The 21,059-nt window shown below is 41.3% G+C and overlaps 1 protein-coding gene across 7 annotated transcripts in view; it reads right to left on the minus strand.

Moving 5' to 3' along the window:
• Window positions 1-21,059, minus strand: part of kif13a (kinesin family member 13A) — a 305,123-nt gene that overhangs the window by 49,086 nt on the left and 234,978 nt on the right. For all 7 annotated transcript variants that reach the window (XR_007936595.1, XM_051935728.1, XM_028817275.2 and 4 more), the window contains 4 exons: window positions 20,516-20,571; window positions 16,963-17,087; window positions 13,571-13,747; window positions 1,366-1,458 (listed from right to left, as the gene is read on the minus strand). Coding sequence is in view for 6 of the 7 variants with exons in the window: in XM_051935728.1 (XP_051791688.1) it covers window positions 1,366-1,458; window positions 13,571-13,747; window positions 16,963-17,087; window positions 20,516-20,571 (451 nt within the window). In the remaining variant the exon portion in view is untranslated. The remainder of the gene's footprint in view (window positions 1-1,365; window positions 1,459-13,570; window positions 13,748-16,962; window positions 17,088-20,515; window positions 20,572-21,059) is intronic.

Here is a 21,059-nt window from a genome sequence, read left to right on the forward strand (position 1 = left end):
GTCTGTGTGTAATGAATGAATCTAATATACAAGTTTCACTTTTTGAATGGAATTACTGAAATAAATCAACTTTGTCATGATATTCTAATTTTATGACCAGCACCTGTATATTGTGAGGCTGAGGAGGTTCACTGGTTCATTATGGTTATATTTTTAAAAAGTGCATTATTTTATGAGTAATGTTTTTCTACTGACTTTTTAATTTCTGCTGCTGTCTTGGGTTACAGTTACTGGATTTTGGATAAGGGTTTGTTTTTTTAGCAAATGACCATACCTTTTTTTTTTTTTTTAACCTTTTGCCTTATTCTGCCTTTGGCAATTTATTTCATTGCTTTCACCTAAATCCTCTTTTTTGTAATGATTATTGTAGACTGGCTTCACAAGCTAATAGTTTGACGGTTCTTTTTTGTCTTCAGAGACATTGAGCATGAAATGTATTATTATTATTTTGATATATTTGGGACATTTAAAGAAATTTGTAATTTAAAAGCCTGTTCCCCAAGGTTTGCTTTTGTCTCAAGTTTTACTGGTGGGCTTGTGTGTATGCAAAAGCAGACAACCAAAAAGCACTCACCCAGAAGTACAATGCATATAATTCAGCTAAGAGGAAACAGAAAAGAAACTTACCTGTCTGATGTCTCATATTTTACGTGCCATGAAAAGAAAGAAAGAAAGAAAGAAAGAAAGAAAGAAAGAAAGAAAGAAAGAAAGAAAGAAAGAAAGAAAGAAAGAAAGAAAGAAAGAAAGAAAGAAAGAAAGAAAACCAAGGTTGTGGGCGAACTCTTTATACATTTAAAAACTTTGCACAGGCACCAGCTCTGTCAGAAAAGGGAGCGTGTGCACGATATCTTGGAAATGTGAAACTGTGCTGGAAGTTTTCATGGCTTGCGATTTCTAGTCATGTAATCTGACATACTCGGTGGATGAGTTCAGCAACTGTAGTTGTCAAGTCTGACAAGCCCTGCGACTAGAAGTCAGGTAATGTGCCACTGGTTTTAGTCTCATTTGAATTGTCTCAGTGTACATAAGCTTTGTTGCTAACTATGTTTATCCCTTCAAGGCCAAACTCTTCATTTCTACAAAGCAGATAACGTGCAAGGCACACATCATCTCAAGCTGGTCTCACAGACGTAACAGTGAGCGGAGTTCACAGTGTCCAGATGTTACTTAATTAGGACAACCTGGAGTTTCCTAACACGAAGGTATGTCAGAAAGGTTCTCAGAAACGTCAAGATGCTATTAGGTCGGCATAGACCAAAATTCTCCAGGAACAGTTTCCAGTACATATTTGAATCCATACCTCAACAAATTCTGACTATTCTCAAGGAAGTGCATTCACTATCATACACTGCTTATTTTACTTACCTTTGGTATGTTGGATACTATTTCATAAGCAACACCACAAGTGTAAAGCATGTTCTTCATAGACATCCTTCTCTTGAGACTTTGTGTAAAACTCTGAAAAATAAAACAAGAAGAAATGAATAAGCAACAACGCTTACAATGTCAAGTAGCGGAAACATACATTTCAAAAGAGAACTGAATTGACTTACTGCGACAAAGACCTCTTTAACAATGATTCACTCATTTTTCTAGTCTGGCCCCAAGACAATTTGCTCTAATTTCTATCCATGAGAAAAGGTTTGTTCACATGAAGTTGGACCAAAAAAATTCACAAATTGTTACAAAAAAATACTATAAAACGTACAGCAATTCCCTTTTAGTTATCTTTAAAATCCTTTCCTCAAGTTGCAATACACTTGTCCAAGCACTTCTCTCACAAACTATCTGGTAACATTTCCTGTCCTCATATTTTTTTTCCATGTCTACAGCCTCCTGCATTTTCAATGGATTTCTTCCACAGAAGCAAATCAGCTGCACTTCAGTCTCAATATTACTTTTGGGAACAGAAATAAGTCACAGGGGTGAGATCTGGCAAACAGAGGGGGTGTGAAGCAACAACCACATTGTTTTTGGTCAAAAACTCTGGCTGACATTGCAGTGTGTGCAGGTGCACTGTCATGGTGCCAAGTGCAGTTTTGGGTGCACCACTTTTCTGGACATTTTTTGCAGATACTTTCCCATAGTAGTCTTAGAAGTTCTGCGTAATGTCAGTGATTAACAGCCTGTCTACAAGGAACAAACTGTTTATGAACAAGTTCATTATTGTTGAAAAACATGTTCATCATTGTCTCTTGAAAATTTGTCATGTTGGCTTTGTGAAAAAACATTACCCAAGTCACCTGCTTGATTGTAGAAAAAACAACAGCAGGGCTAGATTAGCCATTAAGCAAAATAAGCAGGTACTTAAGGTATCTCGGTTTTAGGGGTTTGGGGGGGGGGGGGTTGATGGGCACCACAAAAATTTTCCTTTGATGGATATACCATGGACTACATGGAGCAAAATTGCAAATGGTGTAGCTGATCCAGGTTTCACAAACAGGGGCTCCCACATTAAATGCAAAAATTACATACATATTGTAAGGGAAGGTCGGCAGCCTTACCCAGTTGGGACGTCCACGAGATGGAAGGACCGGGGAAGGCAGTGAGAACAGGGCGTTATCTCACCTGGCCTGCTAGACGGCAGCCCCACGGTTGCAGCAGTGACTCAGATTCCCACAGGGCAGCATGGGACATGGAGTTCTTCAACTCAACCTTGTTGGGTTCCGTGGATGCTGCCAGGGGGTACTGCAGTGCCAGGGGAGCCCTGTTTCATGGTGTTTCTGTCTCACCCAGAAGTGCATTTGGCCCACGTGTACAGAAGAGCTGAAGCACTCCCAGGTGGAAGATAAAAGTAGCTGCCTGTCTCAGATGGGTGAGCCAGAGGCAAGAGGAAGGTGGACAACGCCTGTAAGGAGGAGTGGAGGAGGCAGTGACTGAGAGAGGAAGAAGATAAAGAGTGTGCCCTTTTGTGCTTTATTGTATTTGAGGCTGTTGGGCCAAGAAATGCATATAGTGGAAGAGTTTCCCACAATAAGACTCTTTGTGCTTTCAACTTGTGTGCCTGCTTGTGCTAGGTGTTTGGGTAGCTAGAGAGCCCCTGGTGTCCACAGTATATATACAATAATAAAAATAATATTCAAATAGCAATACTAGAGGTTAATGATATATATTAATCTTGGGAATACAAGAAAATTAAAATCTGGTAACTGCCACACAGTCCACTGAGGCTCAGGTGATCATTCTTGTCCTGGTCACGTCGGCTGTGCTGTTCAGCCATCCACTGAGAGTGAGTGCAGCTTATATATATGGGGGTACCAATATCTTTTAAGTTATTAGGGCATCTAAAAGTCTTAATCCAGCCCTGAAAGAACAGAAATACACACTTGATCAACGCAGCACGATGCCACTCGCCTGACTGATTAACCAGGCATAAAACATCTAGCGAAATATTTGATAACTACACCCTACTTCCAGGTATTGCCTCATTCAGGGAATTTTTGTGTTCCTCACTGTTCTGTTACAACTTCTTAAACCTGTTCAGTTATTAACATCTGCAGTTTAGGTCAATCTAATTGGTATATCTGATATTTTCCCTACCTTCCCCTTGCTTCCTGTCATGTGATGTAATCAGGAAGTTAGTTCATGTTGTTGGAAGTGCACTAGTCGCAGTTGTTGAAGCAGGCTGGCACGGACATCCTTAGCCCAAATGAAAGCACTCAGAGTCTCAGGACAGGAAGCAGAATCAAGACATACAGACTTACTCAAGATGGGAATGAGCGAGCAGCCATAGGCATCTCTTACATTTATTACAATTCTTATCATACAAGCCATTATTCATCCTCATCTGACTCCTATCATTTCACTGCTCTAATCTTGCCTCTACTTAATTATTTTAATATTTCTATGCTAAGGGGGGTGTCAAACCCCTCTCTGTTCATTATTTCTGTTTGACAAAGCCTATCTTTACTAGCTTGGCGCTTGCTATTATTATTTACAGCCGAAGAGTTCACATTCTCTCTCTAAGTGAGGGGTCCATCTTTCTCCAGCTCTCCTGCATGTCTACCCTTTGGCTTAATGAACTATTGTTGGTTTGTAGCTCATACAGAATTAATAAAAAATATGCAGACATAAGCCTTTTAAATCCAACCTCTTACATCATAATACTTAGTAAAATATAAAGTCTACCTGTCTCATGTGCTTGTGAATTTCCCCTTGGGATTAATAAAGTATCTATCTATCTATCTATCTATCTATCTATCTATCTATCTATCTATCTATCTATCTATCTATCTATCTATCTATCTATCTATCTATCTATCTATCTATCTATCTATCTAATACGTAGAAATTACCAATTTTAAGAATACATTTTTCTATACAGTCTGCTGTCATCTGCCCATATCTTCCTGTTTGTGATAGCATGTATTTCTTTACTTTAAAGTTACCTTTCCTTCTCTATATATAATCTTCATTTGGATCTTGATCTTTGCTTGTCCGCGAATGAATTAGAAGAAGAAGCACTAGATGGCAGTAGAGAGACAGCTAAAACCTAGGCATTGCATTAAGAATCTCCTCCAGGCTTATACTACTGAAGACTGTAGTACTCCAGTCACACCTCAAAACACAGACATTCAAACTAAACAAATTGTTGTGCTTTAAATTAGGGTTAGGGTTAATCTTTATATATAATCTTCATTTGGATCTTGATCTTTGTTTGTCCGCGAATTCCACGCATACGTAGACCACCTTCCAGTTTAGTACATTGTTGTTACTCACGGATGTCAACAATGTGCCGGAATAACGAAAGGGGTGGTGGACAGTGTTATGCTGGTTAGCTCCTGAGGCCTGGTTAGAGAATGAGATTGCCGAAGATAAAAGGTACGTGCCTACGTAACATATGAATGAAAGAAAGACAGTGGGTAAAATGAATGACAACGTAACAGCACGTTCCGGAAATTATTATTGTTACGTTGTAGCTGGCGAGTGATGCGCGTCTCACAGTTGTACCGTGGCTTGCTCACATGTCAGTGAAGTGATCCCTATTTATGCTTTAAAGAGCCTGGATACCTATGTGTACCCCTTTTATAACCATTGCTCCGTGTATATTGCCTTACTCTTTGGATTGCCACAAAGCAACCTGCGAGATTGGAGAAAGGTTGACAAGAGATCGTGACAGGAAACGACAGCGTCGTGAAAACGAGACAGACTGTGAACGGAGAGAAGCAGAAATGCTCCTACACCACCACATAATTACTATTCGGACAGTGATTCAGAGTAGGCCGTTCCTATCGAATCAATGTCCAAGGGTTTTGTTTTGTAATTTTGTTTCCCTTATAAAAAATCATAATGCTGTGCGACGAAGGGCCCAGTTCACGACTGGCAGCCGCGTTTAAACAGGGAGCCCTTCACAGACAACTTTAACACGCGCAACGTAGTTGGGTGCACATGGCTAGTTATATATATTTGCAGACAGAAGTACATACTTGAGTGATTTATTAAAAATTTGTGTATAATGGTACAGTCATTTTCATTTGAACGACACTTTTGTTGTTAAATATAAAGACTTAGCACTTTGCATGTTTTTCCTCTGTTTTAGTATCTCCACTTTAATTCCAATAAACCTGTGGACAAAGAAACAACACTGCGGTGGGTTGGAACCCTACCTGGGATTGGTTCCTGCCTTGTGCCCTGTGTTGGCTGGGATTGGCTCCAGCAGACCCCCGTGACCCTGTTTTTGGATTCAGCGGGTTGGAAAATGGATGGATGGAAGAAACAACAGTCTATAGAGTTTTGGATAAATAAAGGTGTTTATCTGCCTGTCAAAGCACACAGTCTGTGTGGACGCCAGGACACCCCCTTATATTATTCACCACAACTGCCATCCCTGGCTTCTTCAAACTGCTTTCGTTCTTTCTTCCTGTTTACTTCCACCAATGTGAATCTCTTCATCAAACCATCCTCTACCTTTCATTCCATATTTGCCGATTTCTTCATATCACGTGACTTATGGTCTCCGCAACTATCGTTTATCCTTAAATCGATCCATTTCTGTTTTGCTATCACAAAAAATGTACACATTCACCTGATTATTGTTATCTCAGTCCTTTCTAACGTTGCGCAAAGTTCCACATTAATTAGCCAAGTCTAATTGAGCTCACACAAATTTTCATCTTTATAAGTTTATTGGGGCATTATTGTTAAATAATGTTGAAATTCTTGTATATAGCATTCTGCCACTCTGGGGCACCATGATTAGTGAGTATAACAACTTTACCTTGAAGCTTCTGTGTTTCCTATCAGAAAACAAATGTGCTATTTATCAATACATACTGTACAATCTTTCTTAAAACTGGACATCTTCTGTACGGAGTAAAGCTTACTTTTCATCTATAAATGCATCACCTGGTTCTTTTTTTTTTTTTTTGCAACTGCCTCACAATGATGATCAAATCGGTTCTTCCTGTCTTAAACATGACACCCAATCTCAAAGTCTTCACTGCCCAAAAGCTTAATCGCTCCATGAGAACCTCACTCCATTTTGTTTGAACCTTCTCCAACTCGCCAGCACCGTTTCTTCCCTCACAATCAACTTGTTTTCAACACTTACTTCATCACTCACGATGTGCTCACATCTTTACCTCTCTTCCTCAGCCCCTTCAACATTCCTATAACCCTGATATTTGAGAATGCACAGTAGAGTCCTTTTGGTTTCTCACTACTAACATTGTCCTCCTCTGGTTGTAACACTTCCAGATGTTTCACCCTAATACTATCAATCACACTGTTTCCCTTCAGGTAATTCCATCCCCTTTCTTTTGCTATCTGTTTGGCGACTGTAATCATGTTCTTTCCTGCCCTCAACAGCTAAACTTGAAAACGCTTCCTTCCTGGCCTCTTGTGTCTTCCCCACTTCTTTTCTAGCATTTATTGCTGTCTGGCTTTTTTTTGGCCAACCTATATAATACATTTTTTGCTTCTGATGGCATTAGAACATTACAACACTCTAGACGAGAACAGGCCATTCAGCCCAACAAAGCTCACCAGTCCCATCCAAAAAAAACATCAAGTCGAGTTTTGAAAGTTTCTAAAGTCTTACTGTCTACCACACTACTTGGTCGCTTATTCCAAGTGTCTCTCGTTCTTTGTGTAAAGAAAAACTTCCTAATGTCTGTGAGGAAATTTACCCTTAAGAAATTTTCAACTGTGTTCATGTGTTCTTGATGAACTCATTTTAAAATAACAGTCTTGATCTGCTGTACTCATTCCCTTCATAATTTTAAACACTTCAATCATTTCTCCTCTTAATCTTCTTTTGCTTAAACTGTGAAGGCTCAGCTCTTTTAATCTTTCCTCATAATTCATCCCCTGTAGCCCTGGAATCATCCTAGTCGCTCTTCTCTGGACCTTTTCTAGTGCTATTATGTTTTTTTTGTAGCTGGAGACCAAAACGGCACAAAGTACTCCAGATGAGGCCTCACCAGTGTGTTATAAAGGTTGAGCAGAACCTCCTTGGACTTGTACTCCACACAGCAAGGCGCTATATAACCTCACATTCTGTTAACCTTCTTAACGGCATCTGAACACTGTCTGGAAGTCGATAGCTTTGAGTCCACTACGACTCCTAAATCCTTCTCATAAGGTGTACTCTCGATTTTCCGACCTCCCATTGTGTATTCAAACCTCACATTTTTACTTCCTATGTGTAATATTTTACATTTACTGACATTAAATTTCATCTGCCACAAATCTGCCCAAGCCTGTCTGCTGTCCAAGTCCTTCTGTAATGATATAACGGATTCCAAATTATCTGCTAATCCACCTCTCTTGATATCATCTGCAAACTTAACCAGCTTGTTACATACGAGGTGTGTCTATTAAATTATGAGACTGGTTAAATAACTCACCTTTATTTATATGTATTACAAATTTAATACTTTTCCGCTTCAATATACTCCCCATTTGCACTAATACATTGCTGCAGTCTTGTTTTCCACTGGTCGAAAGCATGGAGCAAATCAGTTTCTGTCAGCTGTTTTAACACATCCGGCGTTTTCTTCTTTACAGCATCAACCGACTCAAAACATGTCCCTTTAAGCACTGATTTAACTTTTGGGAAAAGATAAAAGTCACACGGTGCTAAATCGGGCGAATATGGAGAATGTTCAAGTGTAGTAATGTGCTTGTCAGTCAAAAACTACTTTACAGAAAGTGCTGTGTGAGCAGGCACATTGTTCTGGTGAAGAATGAAATCATTTTCCCATGGTTGTGGCCATTTTTTTCTGACTTTTTCTCTCAGTTTTATGAAAACTTCCTTATAATAATGCTGGTTAACTGTTGTGCCTTCTGGAACCCATTCTTCCAAAATTCCACCCTTGATATCGAAAAACACAATGAGCATGGCTTTGAATTTTGACTTGCTTTGATGAGCTTTTTTCATTCTTGGTGATGACAGAGTTTTCCAGTGCATTGACCATCTTTTGGTTTCAGGATCATACTGGAAGATCCAGGCTTTGTCACAGGTGATTACTTTATGAAACAGGTTTTGATCTGCATCAACTTGCTGCAGAATGTCAACACAACATTCCTTGTGACGTTCTTTTTGCTCTGGTGTGAGAACCCTTGGGACCATCTTTGCACAACTTTTAAACTTAGCATTTTTTCGGCACACTACAGAAAACACAACCAAATGGTGTGAGAGATGGCCGGCTAAATATTCTGGTCCACACCTCCAGGCCACCAGATGGAGCCCTCCCAGCAGCATGGAAGTTCCCCGAATTCCAGCAGGGCCTTATGGACATTGTAGTTTTTATAAACAACCCTGCTGGATACCATGGGGACCACCAGGAGCAGCTGTAGGGAGGCTTGCAAAGTGCTACATGCCCTATAACCTGGAAGTGTGTCCTGATCACATGACCGGAAGGAATGACGTGCTTCCGGGTTGAAGAAAAGGACTTTTAGTCTGACCCGGAAGTGATGGGGACTCATGGATTGCAGGGCTGGAACCACTTCCGGGTCAGGAACTGTAAAGGACTCTGGAAAACACCAGATGAGTGAGCTGAGCTGGGTGGAAGGGTGGCAACGCGTCTGGGAGAGGAGGATTGGTGATTATTGATTGATTATTGTATTGTATGAGTAGTGTAGAGTGGAAGGTGCTTTGTGCACGTTGTTATTATAAAATAAATAATAACTGTACTTTTACCTGGTGTTTGGAGTGGTACCTGAGGGTTCAAGAGGTCGATAGGGGCCTCTACTGCTACACTAGCGACTCACAATCAACTGAACGTCATAGAGTGTTGCTGCTTGTCATGCAGGGTCAGACATGTTCAAGGTCAGCACGCATGCAGTTAGAACCAGTTCTGACTGATTTGTTTACTAGGTGGAATCACAGTCTCATTATTTAATAGACAAAGCTCGTATATTCCTATCTAAATTATTTATATATATTAAAAATAGCAGCGGCCCTAGCACTGACCCCTGTTGAACACCACTCTTAACATTGGCCAATTCTGATGAGGTTCCTCGCACCATCAGCCTCATTGTCAGCCCTCTGCTACCCACTGATCCTGTTGTACAACCATGAAAGTGTTAGAACATAAGAAGTTTGACAAAGAGAGGAGACCATTCAATCCATCACGCTTGTTTGTTTAGTTAATAGTTTCATTGCCTCAATATCTCATCTAGATAGTTTTTAAAAGGTTGTCAAGGTTTCAACTACATGACTTTGTAGTATGTTCCAGATTCCCACAACTCTTTGCATGTTCTGTCGTCTTCTATGCTTGTGCTAAAATATTATTTAACATCCACTTAGTATTAAAAGAAAGCGCCACATTCCACAAAAGCAACCATTCACGTTCCATATTACGTACCCTCGAAAGGGACCTGAGTTATTGATTGTTCTGTGATCTATAAAGCCCCAATTTGAGTCATGTGACAATTTTTTAGGTGTGTTTTATTCTATTTCTATTAGCAGCCCATGACAATATGACGTGTGGACGGCTGAGATTTCGACTATCCAGAAGGAGTCTTATTGCTCCCCTCATTAGGTTTCAATACACTCCATTTGGAAAGAGAAATAATTCTTTAATTTCACTGGTCTACAAAAAATATTTTTTGTTTGCTTCTGGGAACTTCAGAGCAGCTCTTTATTAAGTTTTTTTACACTGATTTCATATATGAAATCAACAACCCTTGGGGTGATGATCAATGAACATCTATGCTTCACTGACCACATTGCAACTGTCTTGTTCAGAATTAAGCTAGCACGTCAAGTTTTTACCATACACATCATTGATGTTTTGACACTTTTTAATATCAATATAATATATCAACACGATATCTGGAGTTTGGACTCTGTCCCACCAAAATTGTTTTGATGTGTTTATTCTGAAAACAAACCAGAAGACGATACCAGAGACACGATGAAGTATATTTATGTCAATTTATCTCAATATAAAAGTGAGGTCAGCGTGGCCAAAAATGTTGGAGGCCCTCGTTTTTGCGCTTGTACTGCACATCCGTCTCTCTTTGCAAGAACCAATAGTAGTTCCCCATCATGCTCGGAGTGAATTTTTCCCTGATATCAGTTTTCCATCACCTTTATATCTTGATGAAATCTGTCCCCATACTCATCTCTGACATCGCTTAGATTTGGTGGATAAAAGTTGAGAATGTAAAAAATGCATCTTCAGTGGCATTCTGGCTCTCGTAAGCTAATACATTTTCAGCATATTCTCCACAAGCTCAGCATAAATTCTCTGCTCTGTGACCGTGAAGAGAATTCTGGACAACCAGCACGAATGAGGGTGCTGATTCAGTTGGCTTCAGTTTCCTTGTGAACTCATCGTCAAGCATCAGTTCACGGATTTCAGGGCCAACAAAAACACCTTCCTTAATTTTGGCTTCACTTTTCTTGAGACCAAACTTATTTCTTAAATGCTGAAATGCATCACCTTTACTGTCCAGTCACCCTAGTTGTCCAAGACCTGGAACATCATAACTAAAAAACGGGACATGCTGGACGAAAACGGTTTTCAGATTTTGAGTCAGCAAGTGAAATTTGTTAAAGTACAGATGAAAGAATCCCAGTAGCAAAATGCTTGTTGACCAGTGTTCTATTTTCTACACTCTTCTTTCCTCTTCTAACCTGATATAACTCCACACTCCACCAACTCACAAAACTGGTAAAGTGTTGGACCTTTTCCTCTCACTGCATTGAGAGCCCCAGACCCTACAACCTGTCCACTTGACCCCATTCCTCTCCTCACTAATTTCTGCAGTTGTGCTCCACGCCTCACTCAACCAGGATACTACATGTGCATTATGTTCAAACTGGCCCTAATAGCTTCACTTCTCAAAATGCCTTCTCTCGGTCCTTCTTAAGTAGGTAATCAATCTCTCTTTCTCTCTCTCCTCTATTTTTCATCCACAACACTAACCAAGTCTCTGCTTTTCTTCTACAGAACAGATGCCTTGAGTCTAATCAGTCAGGGCTTTAAGAGGGGCATTTCCACCGAGATGACTTTACTGACTGTTGTAGACACGTTACAGGTTGGCTTGGGCTAGCCAGGATCACCATGTCATTCGTCCTCATCCCCCTTGAATTTTTCCATGCCTTTGACACAGTTAACCATCACATCCTCCTTGCCACCCTCTTTGACCTAGACATCACAGGGACTGCTCTCATATGGTTTGAGTCCTGCCACTCAACCATGTGTCCTGGAAAGCAGAGATGTCAAGGGAGCATAAGGCAAATGCAGGTGGTGCCCCAAGAGCCAGTGCTGGGTCCTCACCTGTTTTTTCTTTACACCGCCTCACTAGGCCGTGTCATCCAGTACCATGGATTCTCATATCAGTGCTATGCTGATAACACTCAGCTGTACCTGCCGTTCTCTCTGGAGAGCACAACATGGTCGGTGCTAGGATTTAGGCATGTCTCACTGATGTGTCAGCCTTGCTGAAGGAATACATCTCCAGCCCGGCAAAAACAGCTCCATGTTATCTCAGGTAGTCTGTCTATTCAACACCCTCTCTCTGTTCCATTTGGCTCATTATCACTAACACCTACCAAGTCGGTATACACCCTTGGGGTGATGATCAATGAACATCTATGCTTCACTGACCACATTGCAACTGTCTTGTTCACACAGATTCACTCTGTATGACATCCATAAGATCAGGCTGTATGTTACGGCTTGTGGTCCTGATGTTGGTCTTCACATCTTCACTACTGCAACTCCTAAATGACAGGAGTACTTACGCGCACTACCAAGCCACCGCAGATGACTCAAAATGCAACGGCACGTTTTGTATTCAACCAGCTGGAATGGATGCCTGTTACTCTTCTTTTCAGGCCCATCCGTTGAAATTCATGATGCCTGCTTACAGAGTAATGAATGGGTCAGCACTTGTGTATATGGAGGCTCTTGTGAGCTCCTTCTCACCCATTCAGGTCTGCTGGTGAACAGAATCTGATGATGTCACCTCTACGTGTCATCAAATCTCAATCCAGACTTTTGTCTTGTGTTGCTCCCTCAGCTGGTGGAGTGAACCACCTACCTCCATCAAATGGGGTACTCACACTAGGCACCTTTGTTCCATGCCGTGCCCAAGTGCGATTGTCACTACTGCTGGCCTGCACTCACACTGTGCTTTAACGTTCTGGGCCCAGGCACGCTTTCGTCTTAACCATGTGACTTTGTGTGAAGCCAAAACAAGATCCGAACACGGAGTGACAGCATGCATATCAAAATTATTTTGCTTGTTTTGTGGTTGTTCTGGACTCATGTAGGGCAGGATAATGCTCTACCCACTTATAGATTCATTGAGTGTGCAGCACAGCGTTTTGCTGTTACTCGTGCCGCACGTAAGAGAAGATTTTCACAGTGACAAATGATGTCAAGGGAGGAATTTGCAGCTTTTCTTGCCAACTACAATTCACGTTCATGTGTAAGGTGAGAATAAAAACCTGTTTTTAACTCAAAAAATACTGAATGAAATGAGAATTGCACTATCTGACTTGTTGCATCATTGACGTCGGGCACGTTTAGCGATCACACTGTTTCTGAACGCTACCGAACCGTACTCGGGCACACCTATTCCAAGGGCGCCAGGGCATGGTACGGTTGGCCCGGCGTGGAGCGATCACACTAGTCAAATGAACTACACTTTGCGGGGTTACATGAGGATAAACATGCACAGGTACGGAACAAATTGCCAGTGTGAGTATACCCTAAATTGCAGACGCCCTCAGTGTGTTGAAGAAGACTCTCTAGTTGAGTGAATATCTTTCTAATTGGTAACACTTTTGATATGAGGATCTTTGTAGCTAAGAAAGGATTAACTAGTCTTGTGTTGTTCTGTTTGATTTAGGGCTTTTCACTTGTGATGGTCAATATGGTAACCTTATCCTGTAGGACTTCCCAAATTGTCCACCTCACACTTGTTTTCCATGATAATGGTGCCCTCACTTTGGATAAAAGAGTGTGTGCTACAGTAAGTGACTAAATGTAAAATATCTTAACGGTGTAAAGCTCAATCCCGATAAACACCAATGGATAAGATAAAATAAATAAAAACAGATGAAGCACGTAAATGCCGCCTTTTAATTTTATTTAGCCTTTTCACTTACCTGCTTGTTGTAAACGTTGACTGCAATCCTCTTTCTCAGCACTAACTCCACTGCAGCAGGGTGGCTAAGCTGAACGGTGGCCTTCACAATTAAATATACCCGCTCGTTTGGTGGTGTTACTCTGTTTAAGTGTAATGAATCGTGAATTGAAGAGTCCCAAGAAGCACAGGCCGAGACCTTAAAAGAAAGAGAAGAGTACAAATCAGTTTATTGGTTTAACCACAAATTGTCGTGTAGCATATTTATTTAGCATTGCCTTCCTATTTTTCTTGGCATTTTGAACATTCTGAAAAGTGTATCCTCCCGACCACAAGTGACATCTCACTACAGACACACTGCGCCATCTGCCTATGTTTTAACTGTACAAACATGCCACATAGTATTTAAAGTGCAAGTGGTTCATAAGAGTATAAAAGATTTGACAAATGAAAGGAGACCACTCACTCCATCAAGTTAACTTGAATGGTCCCGGGTGCGGCTTAAAAAAGGAGCCAGAGTCGGGAAGAAGAGAGACAAAGCTTGTTAAAGGAGGAGTGGAGGCAGAACGAGGAAGAGAAAGGAAGAAAGAAGGACTGTGTTGCCTTGAGTTTGGTGCTTGGAAACTGTGGTACAGTTGGGAACGAGACAAAAGGGCTTCACAACAGTAATAAAGCCGTGCTGTGTTTCAAGATTTGTGTCTGGGTATGTCTGTGTTGGAGTTTGGGTGTCTGGAGTATTAGTTATTCATTTAAGGGCTCATTTATACTTCACGCTCAGAACGCGTACGTGCTCGCATCATGGCCGCCACGCGTTCTGAGCGTTCATTTGATGCGTCCTCTGAGCAGGTCCTCAGAAATTAAGGCGACACGTGCGCAAGTTGCAGTACCAGCAAAAAGTCGGGGGGCGCAGTGTGCTAAAAGTTGGAATGTGATGTCAGAGTCTCCGTTTACTATCTACATGTGACAGAAAGTCGCTTTGCGGATCCTACGAGATCGGTGTGCGCGCTTCGATATTTGATAAATGGTTCGATGAGGTGAAGCAAAATGCCGACATACAGATGGTATTCATGGTGCTTTTATATTCAAGCGTCGCATATTCCCAATCGTAATGACACGATACGTTTGAAAATTCTCACATACTGTGCCTTCTTTTTTTCTAGGGCTTCCTCTGCTCCTGACAGCAGCGAATCGCCAGCAAGAGATCGTCACTCCGCGCACATTAAATGTATGATATTCCAACTCTCTGCACATTTAGAATCCTTAGATTTATACTTGATATCACTTTCATGATGAAAAGCATTAAAGTATGTATATTACATTTTACAGATAAATCAGTAATTTCGTTTAAATAATGAATAATGTTAATAGGACGGAGTGGTGGCTCTGAGGCTAGGGATATGCACTGGCAATCGGAAGGTTGCCGGTTCGAATCCCGTAAATGCCAAAAGGGACTCTGCTCTGTTGGGCACTTCAGCAAGGCCCTTAACCTGCAATTGCTGAGCGCTTTGAGTAGTAAGAAAAGCGCTATATAAATGCAAAGAATTATTTTTATTATAATTACACACATGGGAGTGACACAGTGGCGGAGCATTAGCGCTGCTGTCTTGCAGGGAGTCACGTCGCTGATACTCCCTGCCTGGAGTTTACACGTTTTCCTGCTGGGTTTCCTCAGTGTGCTCCAGTTTCCTTCCAAAGATATGCAGATTGGGGGATTTGGTGCCGCTAAAATGACGCTAGTGTATGTGTGTGCTTGTATTCATCTTGCAATGAGCCGAGGCATCGTCCAGGGATTATTTCTCACTCGTGCCCATTGCTTGCTGGAATGGACACATCCCTGGATTTAATCAATAAACATCCTTTTCAGAGATATTGCGGTAAGGTGTCATCGGAATTTAATGGATGTTCTGGGCAATTCACAACACACAGAAGCCGAACATGTTCTCACCGTGATAATATCTCGCACTGCCACCTGGCGGATTCCTCCAGATTTCCGTAAAGTACGCGCGCAAGTATAAACACTTCAACACTTGCGTAGCAGGAGGGTCCACTGCAGCATGCGTCACGTCGTGTGAAGTATAACTCCGGCCTAACAAATCCATTGCCACACACATGTGCATGGGAGGCAGCTAAAGGGCTCAAATGAGGGTAATTCCACGGCAGACCAGGCGGTGGCGGAGTGTGCTAATCCTTTCTCTTTTTCCACTGCAGACCAGTTTTGGGAAATCCACCTGGCCCTGATGATGTCACTTCTGGTTCATGACACCGATGATGTCATTTCCGGACCCAGTCACGATTCCGATGACATCACTCCCTCTGCCTTGCTTTAATTACTGCCACATTTACTTCACCCAGTCAGTTCTGTTTTGGACTCCAGTCTGTACACTACTGTACAATTTATTGACCAATTTTTGCAGTAGGGTTCAAGTACACGGGAGGCTGACCAAAAAACTTTTTGTGGCTCTTTTGACACCGCTTTTGTCTGCTGCAGGACCACTGCACTCTCTTTCCCTAATCTGACACCAATAAGGGGTGGTAAGCCTTTTTTTTTTTTTAACGTGGTAAGACTGAATCACCATCCTCAGTGTGCAGAATGTACCTCACGTCCATAGAGATGATCATTGACCTTCAGGTCAAGGTAAATGCCACGTGTGTTGTAGACAACCCATGACTTGCAAAGAAATTCAATGACGGCTGAACCCTCAGATTCAGATTAATCAGGTCATTCCTCCCAAACATGCAGCTCCAGGTCACCTCTGCAGTCTCCAGCAGGACTACTACAGAGTTAGCGGATCACAATATTTTGAGAAGTAATCCTCAAATGTGTTGTCCAAAACTGTTTCATACACGCAAACAACTGTCAAAACTGGAGATTGTGAATATCATCGTAACTGGAGGGGGTACTCCCAGAAAAGAACTGAAGTAGCAAAAATACCACCTACTGTATGTTCAAGAAGCCTGGTTAAGTTTCTTCAAACTAAATTTAGTTTGTACTTTGTGACCTCAATTACATCTTTTATTGTCTTCACTAACTGTGATATGATATCCCGTGTCTTGACTGGTAGCTCATGGTCTTTGAAATCTATCCCACAAATAGCCATCACATGATGGGGATTGCACTTTACCCACAACCCTTCACCTTGGCAGGTGAGCCCACATGATGTCTTTAAGCTTCCCTGTGAGATGACCCTGACTGACCCAAGTCAGTTCCCCAGGTACCAGAAGTCAGATGAAGAAAACAACTTCCCCAGGCTCTCGGTATTCCCATTCCAGTGTGGTCTACTGAGTTTTAATAAGAATGATGATGGGAGTCATTTGGTGTTTTATTATTATTATTTTTTTTTTAATTATAAAGCACATAAATTCCCACCAATTACAAAAGGCAGTACTGAAAACACATTCACTGAATGACCGTACCTCCTCATCACTGTGCCGGATGATCGGTAAGTAGAAGAACTGACTCCCATGTTCCTTTGGCAGGATTGAATTGACACCGGCTGCACGGGGTCCGGTCAGCTGCTCATTCACCGTAAGGTCATCCGCTATTGGAATTCAAAAGCAGAAGGAAAAATGGGACAATCAGACACTTATTACAATATAACCTTATTTTTGGTGGAATCTAGAGATGCACCACCAAAGGCTCAACAACGAAAGACTGCGGTATAGTGGGTCCACGGTTTAATATTTTAGTAGCCCGTTTTTTAAATAAATTATTAACTGACCAACTTGATCTCGGTGGGTGTATGTGCTCGTGTATCTGCGGGAGGTTGGTGAAGTAACTGGGGTGAGACACGCTTGCACTTGAGGGTGCAGTCTGTCTCAATTGCTTCATCTGCCTCCTGCGGTCTGCGACTGAGGTGCTGTGTCCACGGAGCCATATTAGGGGGAAGCCAGAATGAGGAAAGGGGAAGAAATGACAAGAAAGAAAGAAAGAAAGAAAGAAAGAAAGAAAGAAAGAAAGAAAGAAAGAAAGAAAGAAAGAAAGAAAGAAAGAAAGAAAGAAAGAAAGAAAGAAAGAAAGATGACAGAGGTTAATGGGCAGAGAAGGAGGGCATGAGCAAGTGAGGAAAGGAAACAGGTGGATGGTAATGGAGCCCCAGGAAGGAGCACGTGGCTGGTACTTAAGTGGGGGCAGAGGGGTCATTCCTGTTGAGCGACCATGTAGCAGGAGTGGCCATTATGCTCAGGGTGTGCTCTTGCAGGGAGGAGCCAGCAACTGGCAGCAGTGGGAGGACAGCATGCTTTTGCTGGAAGGATCCAGGTATTGGCAGCGGTATGAGCAAAGCAAGACTCGATGGGTCCCTGCGGAATGCTGTGGGATTGGTGGCAGGTACATGGGCTAGAATAAAAGGTTACCTGTGCCTGTTGGATGGACGTCTCTCTATGCTGCGGGGCCCGATTACAGTAAGACGGACAGACGTCAGTTTTAAAAGGAAATCACTAAGGCTCTAAATTGTAAAGGTCAGTTTCCTGCCCGAGTTTTTAACTTCACTTGTAAAGGGTTTATTTATTGGGATTATTTATTGGACTGGAGCACCGTTTCGGACACATTTTTTTTTGATTTATTTTAATAAAAGCACTAATTGCTTTTGCACCTGCCCCTTTGCTTTGTGTGTTGCGTCCTCATCCACTGGTTCATCCCTCGGGTATGTTAGCGGCGCTAGCGGGTTCAAGGGGCTCCCTAGAGCAACAGGGAGTGTGGAGCAGACCCGCACTGTCACAAAGACAAATTGCAAACTTATCTCATCACAAAGCAAAAAAAAAAAAAAAAGGCTGCTGAAGCCAATGTTCTCTCTACAAAATCCAGAACTATAAAGGACATAAATTTGTCGCAGGTTGGCTCACAATCTTACTCACAAGTCTTGGCAGAAGAACTGGATTGTTTAATGTACAGATATTCTCCTTCTGGTGAGTGCTGAACAGTTAAGTCATACTGATTTCATTTACACTGGATGCTTGAGAAGAAGAATGAGGCTGCAAGATCACCCATTTCCCTCTACTGTATCATGTGTAATTCTGGACTTCATCTCTAGCAGTTAATTTTTGGACAACTTTAGGCCAAGTTGTGTTTGAAGCACCTTAACTCAACATGTACATAACAAACTAATTTCTTATATTGTGATTTTTTACACGGACAATGAGTATGTGATTGAGTACGGATTTCATACATAGTTTGTCAATTTTGTACCTGTTTAGCTTTGTTTTAAAACTAATATGATTAGTTTTATAGGACGTCTGTGCCACCATTTTATGTTTTGTTTACTTCCACATTACGCTGCCATTTGGTGTATTTTCTGGGTAAGCTTGACTGATTGCTATAAAAACCGTGTGGTGCAAGTTTCTGCTGTAAACGGCAGAGGCTAATTTATAAATGGAAAAAGGATAGGAGATGAAACATAACGAAAATAATCTCGCAAAGGTGGGTACTGGAAGATCAATTCACACCATCATCAAAATCAAAAATGAAACCCTAAATCGAAGTCGTCGCTAAAGTTCTTTTACAAGGGAAAACTACATCTCAAGTCTCAAGGAAGTTATCCGTACTCTCAGATACCCAGAAGTGCATTGCGCCCACCTTTAACCCTGACATCACCATATTGTGACCTTCTGGCTTGAGTCTCTAGCAATGCTGTAGCAAATGCTCCACAAAATGTTGGCCCCAATACTAAACAAAATGGCATTGGGAAATGGCACAAAATAATTTAACAACTTTGAATTTAAATAATGGAAAATTATTACTTAACTAGCCATGTGCACACAACTACGTTGCACGTGTTAAAGTTGTCTGTGAAGGGCTCCCTGTTTAAACGCAGCTGCCAGTCGTGAACTGGGCCCTTCGTCGCACAGCATTATGATTTTTTATAAGGGAAACAAAATTACAAAACAAAACCGTTGGACATTGATTCGATAGGAACGGCCTACTCGGAATCACTGTCCGAATAGTAATTATGTAGTGGTGGAGGAGCATTTCTGCTTCTCTCCGTTCACAGTCCGTCTCATTTTCACAACGCTGTCATTTCCTCTCACGATCTCTTCTCAACCTTTCTCCAATCTCGCAGGTTGCTTTGTGGCAATCCAAAGAGTAAGGAAGAACCAATGCTTCTTTCTTGAACTCCAAACGCCGACTGATGGAAAATCACAGAAGTGTGTCCGACTTATATACTCTGACTGCTGACTCCAAGAAGTGGGTGAACATTCGATTTGGACGAAGTGCTGCCAACGACGGTCGATAGAAACATAAAAAACCACAGTCTCGACAACGAAGCAGGTGTCAACGCCAGATCTAAACACAAACAGTGGTATCGACAGTGTTTGTAGACAAAAGTAACAACCAAGGCAGTGTCAGGGGAACATGAATTCGCGGAAAAACAAAGATCAAGATCCAAATGAAGATTATATATAAAGATTCTGAAATCTGCGTACGTTTTACTTCAAAATCCAAAATGGGAATGAAAAAGATCAGAAAAGCATACCAGCAAGGGCAAAAAAATGTTAACCAAATCAGCTTCATAACATGCAGAATTCATGTGGTTACAACTGACTGTGATGTCATCTCCGAGTGGCTATATGTGGTAAAGGCACTGGGTTATCGTCGTCCAAATGTGGACAAACTCTGAGAACTATGCACAAAATTATTTAGTGAACTGTCTTTCTGGTTAAAGACTCTTTGCTACGCATCACTCTGCTATGATTTCTGATTAACATTTAGGCTACGACATTTTGATTGGTGTGACTGTTGTGGTTTCTGATTTGTACACTTTATCTATTACCTCCTTCTTTTAATCACCCTCTCATCTAAACTGTGGCTGTTTCTTGATGACTTCGTATACCCCAAACATATTCTAAATGCTTGAAAACTCTGAAGAGATGGAATAAAGAAAATTCAGAAGCAACCTAACCTAGCAGGCATAACATGCAAATGAATTCCAAAAGGCCTTATAGAACAAGAGTAAGGATTGTTTAAGCGTACCGTTTAAATCCAAGAAAAGAACTGGGATGTGAGCCTCCATTCCTGGTGGTGGTGCTCTGGAAAAAAAAAGGGGGGGGGGCAGATATTAGTACATAAAAAAGAAAACAATGATGTTTGTAAACTGAATTGAAAGACGATTAAAATACAAATTTCACAAAGGGCATCTTTACTTCTGCTGCTTCACTACCATGACACCAGAGGTTCGCAAAAAGCTCTGAGGCCCCATTGTGATAACCGTTTTTTATTCTGAATACTTTTAAATTGAAGCCGTCCATTCCTCACTTGGGCCTTCATTCAAATAGTTGACTCTTTTCTGAACTCATTCTATAGTCAGAACTCCATATGAGATTAACTCATGTACAGTATAATTGGGATAGAGAAATACAGAAGACTGATGGATCTTGCCTAACTGGTTCTCATTTAATACTTAAAAATCCTTTTCTTGTTAAAAACCACTTCTAAAACCACATATTTTTAAAAATGTCAATTATAAAGCAAGTGCCATTTGAAAATAATGAGTATGTTCTGAATAGAAATTTTCATT

The sequence above is a fragment of the Erpetoichthys calabaricus genome, chromosome 13, assembly GCF_900747795.2.
Source record: "Erpetoichthys calabaricus chromosome 13, fErpCal1.3, whole genome shotgun sequence".
NCBI lineage: Eukaryota > Metazoa > Chordata > Cladistia > Polypteriformes > Polypteridae > Erpetoichthys > Erpetoichthys calabaricus.